The sequence below is a fragment of the Vigna angularis genome, chromosome 6 (genome assembly GCF_016808095.1).
Source record: "Vigna angularis cultivar LongXiaoDou No.4 chromosome 6, ASM1680809v1, whole genome shotgun sequence".
Lineage (NCBI taxonomy): Eukaryota > Viridiplantae > Streptophyta > Magnoliopsida > Fabales > Fabaceae > Vigna > Vigna angularis.
This window is the reverse complement of record NC_068975.1, coordinates 32657883-32677612: the sequence shown is the minus strand read 5'-3', so window position 1 is coordinate 32677612 and position 19730 is coordinate 32657883. Positions and strand designations below refer to the sequence as shown.

At 30.7% G+C, this 19730-nt stretch overlaps 2 protein-coding genes across 11 annotated transcripts; both read left to right on the top strand.

Moving 5' to 3' along the window:
* Positions 1-392: 392 nt before the first annotated feature.
* On the top strand, positions 393-6918 carry LOC108340927 (LEC14B homolog). 3 transcript variants are annotated; one of them, XM_017578496.2, is made up of 10 exons: positions 393-612; positions 1072-1467; positions 1616-1735; positions 2103-2180; positions 2754-2927; positions 3273-3350; positions 4798-4973; positions 5431-5586; positions 6298-6358; positions 6441-6918. In XM_017578496.2, exons 2-10 carry the CDS (start codon positions 1087-1089, stop codon positions 6642-6644), a joined length of 1428 nt encoding a protein of 475 aa, XP_017433985.1. In that variant the 5' UTR covers positions 393-612; positions 1072-1086; the 3' UTR covers positions 6645-6918. The 3 variants fall into 3 exon arrangements, with proteins under 3 accessions (XP_017433985.1, XP_017433986.1, XP_052735453.1); XM_017578497.2 differs by having other exon boundaries at positions 419-641; XM_052879493.1 differs by having other exon boundaries at positions 419-724.
* Positions 6919-12440: 5522 nt separating this feature from the next.
* LOC108342289 (nucleoside hydrolase 3) lies at positions 12441-19720 on the top strand. 8 transcript variants are annotated; one of them, XM_052879491.1, is made up of 13 exons: positions 12441-12614; positions 13291-13483; positions 13882-14061; positions 14200-14310; positions 14478-14810; positions 14981-15166; positions 15270-15545; positions 15643-15765; positions 16660-16857; positions 17028-17281; positions 17525-17726; positions 18477-18782; positions 19272-19720. In XM_052879491.1, the coding sequence occupies exons 2-13, from the start codon at positions 13322-13324 to the stop codon at positions 19563-19565; spliced, it is 2625 nt and encodes an 874-aa protein (XP_052735451.1). In that variant the 5' UTR covers positions 12441-12614; positions 13291-13321; the 3' UTR covers positions 19566-19720. The 8 variants fall into 8 exon arrangements, 7 of the variants coding, with proteins under 7 accessions (XP_052735451.1, XP_017435531.1, XP_052735452.1 ...); XR_008250101.1 differs by lacking the exon at positions 12441-12614 and having other exon boundaries at positions 12942-13483; positions 18477-18530; positions 18692-18782; positions 19272-19290; XM_017580043.2 differs by lacking the exon at positions 12441-12614 and adding an exon at positions 12942-13119.
* The last annotated feature ends 10 nt before the right edge of the window (positions 19721-19730 follow it).

Genomic DNA, 19730 nt, shown 5'->3' with positions numbered 1-19730 from the left:
TTCTAAAATTAAATCATGTTTGTTTTTAATTCTATAAGGTATATTTAGTTTTTTATTTATGAAAAGGAATCAAACAAAACTTCCACAAATGATGAAAATAATACGAATTTGTTTTTTTGTGAAATGCATCGACCTTTTATGAAGTAAATTACGACAATGTTATTTTTTTCCTAGAGATAAAATAATTACTACAATTATGTCCAGTTCCGAAAAAAAAGAAAGAAACCATAAATGGTATTTAATGAAACATGTTAGATAATTAATATAAATATTAAACCTCCTGTTAAACGATATTATTATTATAATAATGATATATTTATGCAGTGATTTTTAATTTGATTTTTTAATATGAAAATAATATTTATTTTGAATGTTAATTTAAGTTAGAGCTTGAGTGACTAGCTGGTAATCTGTATCACCTTGTGTGAGTACCTTACGTGTTGAGATAGCAATTTGTGAAGAAACCAAGCAAAGGCAAGGAAATGAAGGGCCTTTGACATTTCTAATTTTCCAATATTTAATATTCATTCTTCCCAAATTGCATCACTCACACTGCAACACCAAAATCCAACTCATTCAATTCAAGACTTCACTTCTTGTTCCAAATCAGAGGTCACCTTCAATCTCCAATAATCCCTCTGGTGACTTTTTTTTTATATTTCAATTTTCACTTCAGCTGTTTGATCTTTCGTTCTTCAATGATGCTCAATTGTGTTTCGTATTGGTATTCAGATATTCGTTTTCCTTTTAATTATCGTAATTAGACTAAAGTTCCTTTCTTTTTGTTCAATTAGTTTGTTCTCTTCATTTTACACCTACTTTTTGCTGCATCCAACAAAAAGAACCGCAAATGAAAACCTTTTGGCTGTGAGCAACACTGTTTTCAGTTTATTTCATATGATTTGCTTCTTCACTGTGTGAGACTGAAAGGGTTTCTCTTTGGCACTGAATGTTAGCGTTGAATGTTGAAATAGTTCAAAATTATAAGATTTCCCGTATATTGTTGAATATTGGTGGCTTAAAATTTTTCTGGCTCAGGGTTTCTTATTGGACTTGATGCTTTTTTTTCAGGATATTGGGAGAATTATGAGTCGGTCGAACAAAAATAAGAGTACTTGTAATGACGGTGGTGCCAGTAATGAATCTTCTGCGGGTGGAATAGCAGGAGAAAGGGATAGTCATCTTGATCATGAAATTGCACAGCTCACAAAACTTAGGTCAAGTCCTCATGAGCTTTTGGGCCGTGTTGTTCCTGGTAGGATGAGGTTACCTGCATCTACTGTGAGAATGTTAGTTGGTAGAGAAGGTAATTTTTCCGGAAGAGGGAGATTTTCATCAGCTGATGGATGTCATGTGTTAAGCCGGTATTTGCCTACCAAAGGTCCTTGGGTTGTGGATAGGATGAAAAGCCGTGCCTATGTTTCACAGTTTTCTGATGATGGTTCTCTTTTTATTGCTGGATTTCAGGTTATTATTATCATTATCATTGTAATTGATGTAGTTGTATGTTTAAATCATGTTTGAAGCTAAAGATGGTTCTGTTAAATTGAAGGGTTTTGTACCAGTAAAAAAGGGTCACTAGATCTTCATTTCTAGTTGTTTTGTTATAAAACAGGGAAGCCACATCCGGGTCTATGATGTTGATAGGGGCTGGAAAGTTAAAAAGGACATCTCTGCTAGAAACTTACGCTGGACAATTACTGATACATCTCTGTCACCAGATAAACTCTATCTTGTAAGTTGAGTTGATTGCTAATGAAAGTGGTGTTCATGGATATTACTAGGATTAAGGATTTACAACTAAATACTACCTATTTTGTGAGGCCAAATTCTCTACTGGTCTTTTGGTACTCTCCCTCTACTGTGCTCCAAATTACACCGAATATGATTTACTGAAAATACTTTTAATATATTTTGAATTGTCAAATCAATGTAACTTAAGGCACAATATAAAAAGCTAGCATAGACCCGAAATTCTAATTTAATTTTGACCATGGCTCGTGAATGTGAGCACCTTTATTACAAGTCTGAGCGGTTAACCCCTTTGTTTCTTTTAATTTCTTGCAGCTCACATTTGGCAATTTGTTAATTAATTATTGCAGGTTTATGCCAGTATGTCACCAATTATCCATATTGTTACTGTTGGATCTGCAACAACAGAGTCAATAGCAAACATTACAGTAAGTACCGAAACTTGTTCACTCATTCTTTATAGCCAGTCAAATATATTTTCATAGCTTTTTAATGTTGTAGAGTGGTAAGCAAATGTTAAGTTTATAGTTATTTTCCTAGTTGTGTAAAAATTATATTACTTGCAATAACTGTATTCTGCGTTATTCTTGTGAGATCAACCCCCGCCTAATGCAAAAGTTGTCTCCTTATTCTAAGCAATTCAACTCTGTAAAATAAAGAAAGGCTTCTTGTGCTTCTATAAAATGCAAAAATTTGTAACGTTCTTTGTTAAAGATGCAACCATCCTTTTTATTTATTGTTGATATTAAGTAGCATACACAAATTTGTTCTTATGCATTAAACTTCCAACCTAAAATATTTTATGATATCTATAACGATAATATAGAAAATACCCTATCTTATTATACCCTTTAACTTATCATTTGCTATCCACCTTTTATCCTCTATTTTTTTCGATTAAAAATGCAGGCAATGAGTGCCTTTTCTCCACCAGTAATATAAGTTGCACACACATTAAATAATAGTTTGCTTTACATTTGGGAACCTTTCTACTATTGCAGGAAATTCACCATGGATTAAATTTCTCTTCTGATGAAGATGATGATGAATTTGGAATTTTCTCTATCAAGTTTTCAACGGATGGGAAAGAGCTTGTGGCTGGAACTAGTGACAGCTCAATATGTGTATATGATCTTGGAGCAGATAAGCTTAGTCTTAGAATTCCTGCTCATCAGGTATTATATACTATTTGGTATAACTAGTTGCTAATTTTGAATAATTAACAATAAAATTGAAATATGCAAGGATAGTGATTAAAAGTTGGCTGACTGCTTAACATCTGAATAATAACTGACACTAAATTTAGATATTTTCCCCTGAACCAGTCAAAACTAGTCATGGTCCATTTTGGAATAGAGTTGGGAATTTTAGGAAGGCAACCAAATTTTTAGCCCGAGAATACTCTGCCTTTTCCTTTATCTTTGTAGAATTTACAATCATTGTAGTACATTGAATCAAGGTGGACCTTTATCTGTGAGCATGGAAGTGGATCATATCTGATGTGCCTTTTCTTGTTGCAGTCTGATGTTAACACCGTCTGCTTTGCTGATGAATCTGGACATCTAATATATTCTGGAAGTGATGATAGTTTCTGCAAGGTAATATTCATATTATTTAGTTAAAATGAATTTGACAATTTCTGCTGATTTCTTTGTTGGCAGTGATATTTTTGTTTACAGCATGCTTTTATTCCATTATTGGTGAGTTAAGTTTATAGTACCGATCACACCCTTAGAGCTACTATTAGGACTGATTTGGAAAAGTTTCTCCATAAGGACCTTTAGGAGAGAAAAATATGAAGTAAAAAAAGGTTTTTGGAGAAGCTATGGGAGCGTTTACAAATTAGCTTGTGGATAAATTACTTTTAACTTGTGGAAAAGTCAATTTCATTTTTTTCTTCGCGTTTTTTCTCTCCTAGAAGTCTTTATGGAGAAATTTGTCAAAACAGACCCTTAAACTGTTATGGTGAAAGGGTAGTTGATTTAATTTGATTTCAGCCGATGATGGCAATGCAATTAATTTGAGTGTATTTTAAAGCTAAGGATATAGGTTTTTGTTGTTTCATCTTTTACTAAAACCAAGTGTGTTTTTCATAATCATGAAGAACTAGGATACTTGAATTTCATTTTTCTGTTTCTTCTGCCAGACCTATTTTAACTAACTTGAACTGGAATGTATGTGTTTACTATGGGGAATTTAATATTTTAATATCTATTTATTTATGTTTAAATGTTTCTGATAGCAATTTAATATGGGGAAGGGTCTTTTACTGTAAAATAAATTAACTTTCCTGAAGGTCTAAAACAAACCAGCATTTAGGTGTTCTCCAAGATTAAGGGGTTTCTTGAGATTTTTTTCTTTGATATATAGTGGTGCAATTGGTGATTTCCAAGGTTTTGCATTTTATTTTTCTTTGAAATTAATCAAAATCTGAAAGTTGAACTTCCTCAAAGTGCTTTACAACGTTTTTAAGCCTTCGTGCTTGTAAGTGTATTCTTCAAATGCTTGGAAGTTTTTATATGGATGATTTTGGGAAAAAAATTATAGGCTTTGTATTGCTTGCCTTTATTGTTTTTGAGGTTAGTTGATATGTGACTATTAGTATATTTATTTCTGTGGTATTATTTAATTGCATAAAAAGGAACATGTTTACTAACATTTAATGTGGTAACTGGTTAGATCTAGATTAATGGATTAGCTACGTTGTCAAGAAAAAACTTGGCAATATAAAGAGCCCCAATAGTTGGGCAATATTTATGCTAGTGACTTGTTGATTGTTGTTTAAGCCAAGCTTTTCAAGAATTGGATATCTTCGGTTTGTGTTACATACTAAGGAACGAGTTTTCTATAAATATCACATTATATAAAATAAGTATATATTTATGAATGTAGTTGCATCTCAAGGTGCAAGCCCAAAGACTGCTATTTGAAGCTTGGACCTGGTTCATAACTAATGAGCTGAAGATTTAATGTTAACTCTCAAGTTGTTGCTCATTGACACTATCAATAATTTTCAATATTCATGGCTGTTGTGACATTGTGCAGGTTTGGGACAGACGTTGCTTTGTCACCAAAGGACAACCGGCTGGTATCTTAATGGGACATTTAGAAGGCATTACATTCATTAATAGCCGTGGGGATGGTCGATATTTAATTTCGAATGGAAAAGATCAAACTACCAAATTATGGGATATAAGGAAGATGTCTTCTAATGCTATAAAGTAAAACTTTTTTATCTCTCACTTTGTTACGTATGTTAAAATTTATGCCAATGAATTTCATAGCTTCTCTCTGTAACCTGAATTTCTTTGCTGTAGAAGGAAAAAAGAATACAGAGACAAATAAACTGACAGTATTTTAAAAAATAAGATCTAAAAAGAGAAAAGGCTTTGAAATGTTAGATCTACAAAAATATGAAGTATTAATTGAGTTTGGAAGTTACCTTGTGTCTGTTGATTCTATTGCTAACCCCTTGTAAATGTTATTCTGGTTCTGAACTGATGTGAACAATTGGATTGAGAATTCTGTAGTTTACTGATACTGCATAAGTGGAACTTACTCTTTCAATTCATATATTGGATGGTTATTGATTTGGCGTGATATTTTATGCTAAGGCAACACTTTGGTTCTGTGATGTGTATTTAAGTTAAGAAGGATGTTTATTTCTTAAACCAACAGTCTGGGTCTTGGAGATGATGAGTGGGACTATCGGTGGATGGACTATCCTGAATACGCAAGAAATCTAAAGCATCCTCATGATCAGTCATTGGCAACATATAAAGGTCACTCGGTGTTGCGTACTTTAGTACGCTGTTATTTCTCACCTTCATACAGGTATGTTTTACTTCTGGAACTTTCTTACTTTGGTCTAACTTTGCTCTTTAACATGATTTAAGATTCTAACTTATCCAACATATCTAGGTGTTGAATTGAAATTGCTTATTATGTTTTGTATTTGTTACTTTCATATCAAAATAGCTATATATTTTATAGTAATGATCCAAATCAGTGGCTGTTAGTTTAGTAACTGGAATATGTTTCACTGAGTGGCTAGGATGTGGCTGTGCTTCATTGGCATCCATGATTTTTTTAAATTTGCAACATTTTGAACATCTTGTTTCATTAGATTATAAAACCCAGATTTAGTAGAACAAGTTTCCTCTGGTGTTGGGACTAAATGTTGCTGAGAGAATATATTTTTCATCAAAAAATCAAATTGGTTTTTCATGATTGTGGTCATTCTTGAAAATTTTTGTCTAAAACCCTTTATGTTTATGGAAATATGGATAAAAGATAATACCCATTTGACGTGCTGTGGAATGGTGGAGTTGATAAAACCCTTTTCCAGTTTAGGTTACACTTTTGTAAGTTTAAATTATATTCACGTTTACTTCTAATTGTTAGTGGATTGAAATAGATAATTGACACCTGTTGTTTAACATATTTCAATATTGATTCTTTTGTGATGATGTTCCATGTTCTCACTGATCCTTTCTTTGTTTTTTTTTTAAGAATATGAATGACACAAATTATTTCTTGTTGCAGCACTGGTCAAAAGTACATTTATACCGGGTCTAGTGATTCCTCTGTATATATATATGATCTGGTAAAAGAAATTTCTCAGATATTTTATGAATAGTTAACTGCATTGGTACGAAGATTTGACTTAATAAATTTATATTTTGCAGGTAAGTGGTGCACAAGTTGCGAAACTTGATCATCATGAAGCACCTGTACGAGATTGTAGTTGGCACCCATTTTATCCAATGATGATCTCTTCAGCTTGGGATGGTGACATTGTGAGGTGGGAATTTCCTGGGAGTGATGAAGCCACTGTTCCTCCAAATAAAAGAGCAGGTCGAGTTCGTCGGAGAAATTTGCTTTATCTATAGCTTATGCTCTTTGTATATTTTATTAACTATATGGAAGCTATGTGTCTCTTCTTGCACTCTTCTCCTACAGTTATAGAAAGGGTCCCAAAAATTTGTTATTATTTATACCTTGTTCTTCCGTTTTGCAAGTCTATCAGGGATGAACATGAAGCCTTAGTTATTGTACAATGCTGTCCCCTTCTGTATTTATAGAGTCCAAATCGTTACTGGGCTGTTATATCTTCCTGACTTTTGAAATTTTGAAGGGTGAAATTTATATCAGATGAGCCCTGAAGGGAAAACATTAAATAGTTGAAAATGAAACAAGAGATTTAGTTGAAAACTAATAGTAAAAGGATAATGAGAAAGAGGACTAACAATTAAGAGAAATAATCTAATATTATTTTCTTTCTATTTTACGCTAAATATACAATTATGTTTTTTCCCTTTTCTTAACTAAACATCGCTTCAGAGATGTTTTATCCTTCACTGTTTATAGTTAAGTTTTAAATTTAAGTATTAACTAAACATCGCAATTAAATGCTACCTTTTAAGATTAATAAAATAAAGACAATAGGTTGTCTGAAAAATAAAGAAAATATAGCGTGAAAAAAATAGTAAATGAAATACTAAAAATATTAAGACTGGATTTTTAAAATTTATATCAACTTACTCTTATTACTTATAAAAAAACATTAAATGGAACTAGTTCTTCCTAGTATAATTAAGGTGTTTAGAATCAAACTCATAAAAGAACAATTGAAATTTGATCATAAAAAAATCGATAATAAAAATATTTACAAGAGACATGTGTGGAAGACAAAAATTTAATACGTAATTTGTTTGACGTTCTATCTTTTTTCAATTTTGTCTATTCTTCTTTTAATTTGATTGACCTCGTTTTTGTCACCTATGAAACACTTGTAATAAATAAGTTCTCTTTCACTATATATTATATTTATTTATTAACTTGCAAAGTCTGTTTTTTTTATAAGCTCATCATAATACTATTTTTTAAATACTCAATAACATAACTTTCTGTTTCAACCAAATTTTAACATCTGTAATATAGTACCACATTCTCAATTTATACCCATAATTCCAAATCAATTGAAAATGAAGTAAATCAATTAACTCCCCTTCGAATGAATTGCCTTCCAAATCAATTAACAATGACATGGATTCACATTTGAGTATTGAAAGTAATTCTAAGTATGCATTACGTACCCTTAATAACAATTATCTGTTTAAAAAGTTATTCAAAGTTTAAGACTGATCCATAACTTGAACATGATATAGCATGGTATTGGTGGTTAGATATGACTTTTTTTACGTCAACTTTGAAAAGGAGTGTTTGAAGAAACGAATCTTGATAATAATGAAGATGATTATGTATGAAGGGTGGAGTTTTATTTGCATCCTAAAGTGATGTGTCATCATCCTTATTAACCTCAAAGTGCATCCTCCATCTATACATTTCATTCTAGTAATCATTTTCTATTATAATATACACGCAAACCAAACCTAGGTCAAAGACTACATTCTCACATTATGCATCCAAATATGAGAATTATGCTTCATTCATTCAGATTGTTTAATAATTCGATTTATCCAAATATGAGGATTATGCTTCATCCAAATCACATACTTATTATCTTAAACTTTAAATTAAAAGTTGATTTATTGTCATTAGTGTGGCTTTTAGAAAATCTGTGAAAAGATCCGTCGTGAATATGTATCTCCAATGTGGAGAGGTTAAGTTGTGTGTAATTATGATATTGATAGAATATTGTGGTGGCCGTACATTCAACACCCCCATCAAGTAAACTGATGAGAAAAAAGGGACCAACATGATGATATCTGCTATGAAAAAAGAGAAAGGACATCATAAATCAATCTATTCATCCTAAGCCATTTTTCTTTCTCTATTAACTTTTCGATATTTAGCTTTGAGCTTTGCTAATCAATAGAATTTCTCTCTCAGTTAACATGGTGTGACATAATTATTAGATAATCTTGTTTTTAAGTATGTACTATCTTAATTTTTAACATATGAAAGAACATTAATTGAGAGAAAAAAAAAAGTTAATTCTTTTAATGGATCATAGTATTTTAGAAAATTAATTAGGTGTTAACTTTGAAGGAAAGATATAGCCAAGTTCACATGAAGAAAAAAAGGTTGTCGTCCCTATCCATTTCCACAACACATATTTTTTAGCACTCAACACCTTTACAAAAAATATCTTGTGTCATTTGTTTGAAAGTAGCAGAGTTTTTTCTTTTTTCAAATATCGTTAGTAATAGTTTCTCATGTAGATATAGACTGTTATAATAATTTATGTGCAATAATTAACATTAATTTTAGATGGTGTTGGCTAAATAGTAGTTTTTTTATTTTATTTCTACTAATTATTTTTAAAGAACATTGATTATGAACATGTTATTTATAAATATGTTTAGATGATTAGGAAAACATTGAAAGATGTATATATACTTTTAGTATATTTTAAAAAGGATAATTAATTTCTAAAGTGAAAAAAATGGATGAAAAAAGAAGAAGAAAAGATGATGTTATATTTACTTTCACGTGTACAAAGTTTATGAGAGGTTAGCGAAGGACGAAGGCCCAAATTAAAGAGAGGCATTTGTCGCAAAAAGCATAACATCTTTTGCTCCATAAATTTTCCCAAAATAGTTTTCAACATATTCATTTTTCTATCTTTTCTGTTTCTAAATCAATTAATCAAAATATTCCATTCATGATCGTCTTAATGACTAAAACCTATTATGGTAGAAAACAAACAAACCTGTTTTAACCACACTCAATAATTTTTAAATACTTTTTTCTCTTTCTATTCTCCTAAATGCCTTTAAAAGACAAAATTAAACAAAACTCTACCGCAAAATAAGTTTTAAATAAATTATATGAAATGGAGGAAATTATTAAACACTGAATTTATATATTTATTTAATATGATTTTTTTTTTCATTTTATTCTTTAATAAAATAAATTTTTTAAAATTAAATATTTATCTTAACAATTTTAACTTTTTAAGTTGTTTTTTTAATATAATTATTTTCTTTCAATTTAACCGTCTTTTAAACTAGAATAATTTTTTATAGTATAAAATAAATAAATAATTATATATAATAAAATTGTAAAAGTTATTTACATTTTATTTTTATAATTATATTTCTTTTTTTTATCATAGAAAAAAAAAAGTAAACACACATCTTCAAAATACATACATGTTTTTCACTTAAAGTAATTTTATCTTATTTTTATTTTGTGTGAGATTTACGAGACACCTTATATTAAGAATTGAATATCTCAAATCTTCATCTAAATATACGTGAATAGTTTAACAGATTGACTATATATTTTTATTTATAATAAATTGTAATAATATAATTATAAGTGAATTTTTATTCTAATTCAATTTCACCAAAAATAAAATATAATTTAAAAAAAAGAATCACTTAAAAAAATGTCACAACTTTTGAGTTTTGATGGGAGGGTTAACATGAAATACAGATAAGGTAATGGTGCCAAATGTGCGCATCTACTTTTGTAGGTTAGCCACTTTTGAATGACATGAAATAGAAAAGTGACATGAAATAGTTGAATTTCTTGTATAAGTATATGGGATGGCAACGGATTTGGTCAGGTACGGATAATGTTTACCGCAATTCGACACGTATGTAAAAAGTCGTATTCGTAACTTGATCTGCTACCCGTTGGATATCTGTATAAAAAAAATCCACAAAAAATATTTTGTGATTTTTTTAAATTAAATTACAAGTTAAAGAGAACAATTTAATATATTTGCTACATATTAAAAAGACACAATATAACTTTTAAACAAGTTAAAGAAAACAAATAATGAATAACTTTTGAAAAAGAAAAAGATATGAGAAAGAAACACCCAATAATTGAAGTCTCAATTTAGTCACAGGGTTAACCCACAAATACCTATTAATGTATGAAACATAGAGATAAAGAATTTCCAAGAGAACGCAACCAGGAACCCTAAACCCAAATTCCAAAAACGAAAACAATCACATAAATCTCCAAACCGCGATAACCACCAGGGTCTTCAAAAATCCAATCTGCATCAATGAACCAAAATCCAAAAAAACTCAAAACGCTCATTCGCATCATAACCCCAAAATCGTGTCACCAATCAACATGGAAGAAATCAAGAAACAAACTCCCAAAACACGAATCAAAACGTACAAAAGAAACCCCAAAAATCAGAAAACAAATAAAACCCTAATTTCAAATCCCAAATCGGAAAAAAACCCAATCAGAACTCAGAACCAAGAGAGAGAGGAAGAGGGAATGAAGCCTACTCCCTATGCGAGCTGAACCAGAAGGAAGAAGATAAGAGTCATTCGTTAAGAGAGAATTTTCTAATGAGATTCTCTATATATGTTTGATATCTCAATTAGGGTTAGCTCAAAAGTAATGTAATCCCTTTTTTTCTTTTCTTCTTTAAAAAAAAGGTAATTAAAAGGAATCATAAGTCATTATTATTAAAATTTCCCCTTTTTTAGAGTAATAAAAAAATTAATTTTAAAAAATATTAATTAATTTTCTTTTCGAGTAACGGATATCCGCATTGGATAGTATAATACCCACATCCGACCCGTTTAGAAACGGATATTAAAATACCCGCTACCCGTTATCCGCGGATAATAAATATCCGCGGATAGTAACTATCCGTCGAGGATTATCTGCGGGCACAGATTTTTTTGTCATCCCTATACAAGTGTAGCATTGGACCACTTCAATTCAACTATAAATATATCTTCTATTTATTTTGAACAAATTATTTACTAAAACACAAAAAAATACATATTTTTATTACAACAAATAAATTAGAGAAACACATAAAAAAAACTTGAATATGTTTATCCCATTATTTTTTTCAAATAATCTGAACTTTAAAAAGAAAAGATTTATTTGTTAAAGTAATCTTAAACATTTATTTGACTCTATAAGAAGAATTTAGGTGGAGCAGAGAAAACAACTTTTGGAGAAATTTCTAAATATAGTGGCGAGAATATGCTAAGTAGTGGCTATGAAAATACTTAACTTTTTGACCAAATTATAATACACTTTTCTTTTTCTTTTTCTTTTCTCACTTGAAAAATTATACACATTTCCTCTTTCGGAAAAGGCATTTTATTTTTAAAACCATATTTATAGCATAGAATTTTATAGTCGCTCAATAGGAATATAGTTATTGCCCTATGAGTCGATACAACATAAAATTTTATAAACTTACTCCAATCCTATTTTGCTACGTTTACTTTATGATGAATCATGTAACATAAGTTGAAATTTTATAAATTTTTTTAATTAAATAAGTTTTATAACACATGAAAAAATAAATGCTTTAAGTTTTAAACTTTTTTAGAATTATACTATTTGTATTACTACAATTTGACTTTCTGTGTGAGGCATATATTCGTTAAGGTGATTAAGCCAACATGCAGTGGAAAAAGCCATTCCTTCATTCATTCATATAATAAAAACAATATCAACACCATTTACTTGAATTTGAATTAAAAACTGTATATTTAATCTCTAACACAATAATATATTTTTTTAACTATTAAAGAATATGACATCTATCTGATTTCAAGACATTTAAATTTTTATAATTAATAAAACAAAAATTAATTAATCACTTACATAAGAAAATTAATACAACATGAGTTCAGAATTTCTGCAGCAGCACGCACCAATGGCATTCTCTGTCTTTCTCTGTGAAGTGCACAGAGGAACACTCTTTTCTGTACACCAAAACATGCATATTAACTTAATATATCCATATTCTCTCAATTATTCTTCAACACTCACCAAATTATTCTTCAACAATTACCAATACCATTCTCTCATCTCCTTCTCTCATCTCTCATACCACAAAACAAGCTCTCTGTATCAACCTTTACAGCACCATAGTTCTATCTGTGCATGTGTTGGTACTGCTATCTGCCTTCACTTCTCATCATCCTCTTTTCTTTTCTTTTCTTTTATCTATATCATATATTACACTTTTTAATTTCTCACTGTTTATTTTGTTTGTCTTTTCTGTTTTACCAATAAGTCAAAATCACCCTCTAGCTTAACTCAACAAGATTAATGAAAAGGTAAAAATCAACCCTAAAAAAAATGTATTTTTAAATCATTTTCGTTGTTGTCTTTTGGTGTAGACCAAACAGAAACAAGTACACTTGTAACTATGCTATTCATGAAAGAAATGGAATAACAGATCTTTAAAGGTAACCACAAGTAAGATCATGAGTCACCCCAATCCTACTATACTCTTTTAGCATTTAGTTACTTTTCAAAATTAAGCTTCTTCTTTATCCTTCTCTTCTCCCTGGATTGCCAGAATAGATTAATATTACATGTATGCTATTTCATGCATTACAAAGCCAATGAACACCTAAATTAAGTTGTTTTTCAATTCTACATTTCTAACAGGTGTATCTGACCTTTTCTTCTACCCCCTTATAATTTATTTACGTTCCTTTCACTTCCTCCATAGAATAAATGAATTCTCTCTTCTTTACATGAATTTTCTTCTTTCTTTATGTTCCTTTCACTTCCTCCTTTTGACTCTGACATTCCAACTGCATATTTTGTATGCGACAGAATTCTAGGCTACTCCAAAAGTAGAGAGAGAATGTCTCCAATGAAGTTTTGTGTAGCTGTGGTATTGTTTTTGTTTGCAACTACTACGGAAGGCCAACATCATCGAATTCTTTTGGATACAGATGTTGATACTGATGATGTATTTGCTCTGCTCTACCTTTTGAAGCTCAATAGATCAGAGTTTCGATTGGAGGTTAGTATACCAAAGCAAATTCAGCAACATATGATGTATTTCCTTTATTTGTTTTCTCATTTTTGTTCTGCTGTCATTGCTTTGATTGACTAAGTAGGATACTTTACTCCTCGGTTGAAATCATTTTTACTTTTTAGAGAATCTGTTTGATGTTCCTGTTAACTTAATAAAGGATCTGTCATGGTAAAAAGTGTATACTTTTTTTCTTTTTACTGGATAAGCCATAAGCAGTATTTCATGTGTTGTAAAACTGGCTGAATTTGATCTAATGAAGATAACATTGCATGTATGGCATGATGGAAAGGATGATTATGTCATGCACCATTCTGAGAATTATTTTACCATTTTAGATATGGAATTTTGTGATGTTTTAAGTCTGCATATACATGTAACTATAGGGAGTGACAATTAGTGCAAATGCCTGGACTAATGTGGGACATGCTGTGAATCAAGTTTATGACATACTTTACATGATGGGACGAGATGACATAGCTGTTGGAATGGGAGGTGAGGGTGGAATACTCCCAAACGGTACCATACTCCCAAATGTAGGTGGATATCTTTCAATTATAGAACAGGTATGTGTCTGACCTTTTCTTTTTCTTTTCCAAACACATCATAAGACTAAACTTATGAAAGTGCATTTAAGTTTTATGCAACATTATATTCATGTTCATGATTGAAATGTTGGATCAAATGAAATTTCATTGAATTAGGGAATGACAACAACAGGAGCTTGCAGATACAGGCAAGCCATTCCTAAGGGCCGAAGAGGGCTCTTAGATATTGATACTAATTATGGCATACGAAAAGCTTTCCTTCCACAGGTATATAATAAACATTGTTAATTTCAACATGTTCCTTTGCTAATTAATGATGTTCCAAAAGCAACTTGCCTTTGACTATAAAGTGCTTAGGATAATTACATTTGTTGGAGTATTTTATAATCTGTATACTAATACTGATTTTCTTGTTGATTCCATAATGGAATTAGGGGAGAAGAAAATACACTCCCTTACAACAAGCAACTGCTCAGCAAGTGCTGATTGAGAAAATATCTGCAGGTCCAATAAGTTTGATTGTGATAGGGGTGCAAACAAACATTGCTATTTTTCTTATGAATAATCCACACTTGAAGAAAAATGTGGAACATATTTACATCATGGGTGGTGGTGTAAGGTCAAGAAACCCAACTTGTTGCCCCCAAAATGCTTCCTCTTCCTGTGTTCCTAAGCAATGTGGTGACCGAGGCAATTTATTCACAAATTATAAAGCAAACCCTTATGCAGAGTTCAATATATTTGGTGACCCTTTTGCAGCATATCAGGTTAGTCTCAAACTGTATGCACAAACATTAATTATTGAAAAGTTAAAGTATGTTGGTTGCAGTAAAGGATTATACAAATTATTTAGATAAATTTTTAATTTTGATGGAAGAATGACACTTGTAGCAGAACTGTATGTGAAGTTTTGTCCTCATTGTGAATGTTGTTTTAGGTTATTCATTCTGGTATACCTATTACACTTGTCCCTCTTGATGCAACAAACACAATTCCCATCACTGAAGAATTCTTTAATGAATTTGAGAAAAGTCAAGACACATACGAGGCACAATACTGTTTCAAGTCCTTGAAAATGGCCAAAATGGCTCGTGATACTTGGCTTGACAACCAATTTTACACGGTAACATCTCAATAGTATGTGCCTATGATTTTTCATATTAAACATACATTTTGTTTGGTAAGGTAAAAAGGAGTTTATACTGATAATGACTCATTGTTAACAGAGTTATTTTATGTGGGATTCTTTCACATCTGGTGTAGCAATCTCAAGCATGAGAAACTCGAATAAAAAAAATGAATTTGCTGAGATGGAGTACAGAAACATAACTGTAATCACTTCTAACAAACCATTTGGAATATGTGATGGCTCTAATCCATTCTTTGATGGCCTCAAAGTACCTAAATTCAATCTAAAGAAAGGTGGAGTGCACAGTGGTCATGTTCAACAAGGGCTTAAAGATCAATTTTGCCTTGTCAAGAATGGGAAAGGTAGATGTCAGGTACTTCCTTTTATCTTTTGTTTCAACTTTGAGATTATACAAATACTTAAGCAAAATGGTTATGTTTTGTTTATTGATTACAAAATGTGCTATGTAGGATGGTTATACATCTGAGGTGGATGGTCCTAACTCAGTCAAAGTACTTATTGCCACTAAAGCAAAGCCTAACCAAGATGTTAGGAGTCCACTTGACAAGCAATATTTCAAAAGCTTCTTAAATGTAAGTTTGCTTTTATTTTACTTTAACCTATTTAATTTTGTTTTATTACTAAAAGACCAACTTTGGTGAGGAATAAAGTCATCATAAAATAAACAAAATTCCTTTAAAAAACAATTAGTAACCAAAGTTGTGACAGAAAAAAAGTCATCACAAACATTTTTGTGAGAGATAACCTATAAAAATACCTATTTAATATGTTATATTCCTTCACAAATGATAACGAATATAAACTTTCCCAACAAATTGTGAAGGATTTGTTTGTTAGAAAGAATGCATGAATAAAAAGATAACTTTATATTATGCTAGAGTGTTTATTAAATTTATTATTTAGTTATTGTAGACACCTTTAATCTTTATATTTATTAATAATATTTTTATTCAATTATAAAATATAAAAAGTAATCAATATTATATATAACGAACATCATAGTAGTGGAAAATATTTTATCATAGAACCTATTACAAATTAGATTAATTGAATGTTGTCGCAATGATTATGATCCGTCACAAATATTGCTGCAATTCGAGAAATTTTCTTCTATCACAATTATTACTTTTAATTTTTCTAACAGTTATTTGATATTTATGCACAATAAATCGCTAATTAATTTATTTAAAAAATGAATCGCATCACTGAGTTAATTGTATATTGACTATTACTGGATATATAGAATTAGATTTAGCTTATATTTTACTTTAAACAGTGCAACAATAATTACTAATTGAAAAATCAATTATTAAGATTGTCATTTATTTTACATTTGATGACATTATCAAACTTTTTCAACCTTTCATGTTCTATTTGACAAGTCTTAAATGCTCTCATCACTGAGTAGACAAAATCTCATAAATGAATGATGATCGAAATTTTGTTTTGGTTATGGTTGTTGTCAGGTTTTAAAGCAACCACAAAATTCTGGGAGGTTCAACTTCAGTACACAGTTTCCTCACTACAAAGAAGTAACTTACGTGCCAAATTTTCAAAACAAAACACTGGGGAAACCTGTTGTGTTTGATATGGACATGAGCATAGGAGATTTTCTTGCTCTATTCTACCTCCTCAAAGTTGATGTTCAAGTTATAAATCTTAAGGTATTTTAAATGCTATTTCACTCATTTAAGGTGCCCACATAAATGCTTTATCTAACTAGTATAGTTACAAAATTAACTGTTACTTGTTATATGAGCCTTAAAACCAAAGATTATACCTTTTTTAACAACTTAATTAAAAAGACATAAACTCATATTGGGTTTTGGTTCAGGCAATAATTGTGAGTCCAACTGGGTGGACAAATGCTGCAACAATAGATGTGATTTATGACTTACTACACATGATGGGTCGTGATGATATCCCAGTTGGTCTTGGTGAAGTTTTTGCAGTGAATGAATCAGACCCACAATTTCCACTTGTTGGAGATTGCAACTATGCTAAAGCAATTCCCCATGGAAATGGTGGACTTTTGGACTCTGACACTCTTTATGGACTTGCTCGTGATTTGCCACGTAGTCCCAAAAGGTGCTTTTGTTGTTATGTTCTTGGTGCTTACAAGGGAGATCAAGTTATTACTGTCACTAAAACGATGAAATTTGTTCTGTAAAATTAAAAATTGTTTGAAGAATGAATTAGAAATATATGGTAAAGAGGTAGGTTTGCATGGCTTAAATCTGTTAAAAGATAAACATGTGCATGATAAGTGGGAAATTTATTAAGACGTTACACACAATATATACACTAACAATTTGATATGTGACTGATTAGGTATACACCTATAAATTCTATGAAGTTTGAAGCCACTCAAGATACTGATCACCTTAATTTCAGACAACCATTGGCAATGGAAATTTGGGAGTCTGTATTGCAAACAATGGAACCTAGATCTAAGATTACAGTATTAACCAATGGACCCTTGACTACTTTGGCAAAGGTTGTATCACTGAAAAACATTAGCTCAAGAATTGAGGTAAGTTATATTTTACAATCATCTCAGAATATCAGTAATTTAGTCTTTTCAATTTAAGTTGTGCATGATTTCAGCCTTTTGATATATTGTGGTCAACTAAAGCTTTTACATTGTTAAATATTAGAAAGTTTAATTTCCTTATCATTTTTCTTCTAGTAATTTTTTCAACTTGATGAGAGATTGAGATATGAAATGATTTTACTTGTTTTTAAGTAACAAATTTAGTGAAATTTAGATCAAGTTTGGTGGATTTTATGCTGGGGTCTTTTGGATAGGGAAATTTTTAATTTTTAATTTTTGAATGAAATTTATTTTTTAGGTGGTAACTTTTAAGTGGAAAAATGTTTGAAATAATTTAATTTATTAAGCTTTTGTTGAAAATGATAATTTAACGATTTTAAATAGAAGAAAACCAATGAATAAACCAAATTCACCAAATTTTGAAAAATCAATAAATTTAACTTCCTTCACACGAGTCAAATTAAAGTCTCGTGGATGTAATTAAGCTGTAATTTTATGAAAGCAACTTGGGACATTGGATAACTAAAACATATATGTTAGAGTAATCCTTGAAAATTGGAATTTTTGCTGTCATTTGGATGAAACATAGATATTAGTCCAAAGTAAATCCTAGAACTGAATATTTTAACTTCATTTTGCCTTAGCATTCTGTCATGTAAAGTCAAAATTGTAGCTAAGATGATTATAATTTGCAGTAAAGACATGACAGAAGAATTTTCAATGTTTCAGGAGGTTTATGTAGTGGGAGGACACATCAACAAGAATGTCTATGACAAAGGAAATGTATTTTCTGTTCCTTCCAACCACTATGCAGAATTTAATATGTTCCTAGATCCTTTAGCAGCCAAAATAGTGTTTCAATCAGAAGTTAACATCACACTCATTCCACTCAATGTCCAGCATATAGCAAGTTCGTTTTCACACATTTTATGTTGGTTGCGTAGGATTGAACAGACACCTGAAGTTGTTTTTTCCAATCGTGTGCTTTTAAGGCTACAACGTCTGAAGAAAAGCCACCACAGATATCAGCATATGGTATAACTTCAATGTTAAAAACTTTATATTTTGAGACTGAAACGAAAGGAAATTGGATCAGCTCTAGAATCGTTTAAAATAATATCACCAAAAGCATAAAGGTTTCAAGCTTAGTTTTTATGTCAACGTTAAAGAGTTTTCCACTGTCAACAAACCATAAATTTGATAAGTATGACTTTTAAGGAAGCTATTTTAAAAGTCTATACACTCTTCACACAAATCAATTTATGAACGAATAACCCTTTACAGTACAAACTATAGGTTGAATTTAATCTTCATGCAATCTATAGTAAAAATATTCGCACCATCCACAACAGAACATACTAATAATGACTTTTTTAAGTTGCTTTTGCAAAATTCACCACATTTGTCATGAATGTCAATGTCAATATATTGAGTTTAATATGACACTATGATACTATGTTACTATTATCGTTTGGTTTTGTATACTGTTTCTGCTACTTACGTTTTGTGTTTGCAATGTCATAGGATACATTCTTAGGAGAAATTCTGGGTGCTGTTGTCCTAGCTGACAAGTATTCAGGTCTAAGTGAAAAATTTGAGGTGAAGCCGGTTAAAGTCTTGGCCGAAGGAGATGTGTCCATCGATGGAAAAATGGTGGTGGATGAGGAAGATGGAAAATTAGTCAGAATTTTAAGCCATGTGAATGCCAAGGCTTATCATAAGATGTATGCAAATAGGCTTGGTGACTGGAACCAATCGGCTAAGGTAGGAAGCTTTGAAGATCAGAGAAGGAAATGGAGTCATCCACATTCCTCATGACAAAACCTTGAGGGAACTGCCTCATGGTTCCCCTCTGAAAGAACATGTTTTCTTATTCTATACACTGGAGTTTTTGCTGTGGTTGATATTATTCAAGCCTTAATGTATACACTTTTAAGTTTCATATATAGGAAAAGAAATAAAGTAACTTAGGATACGATAAAT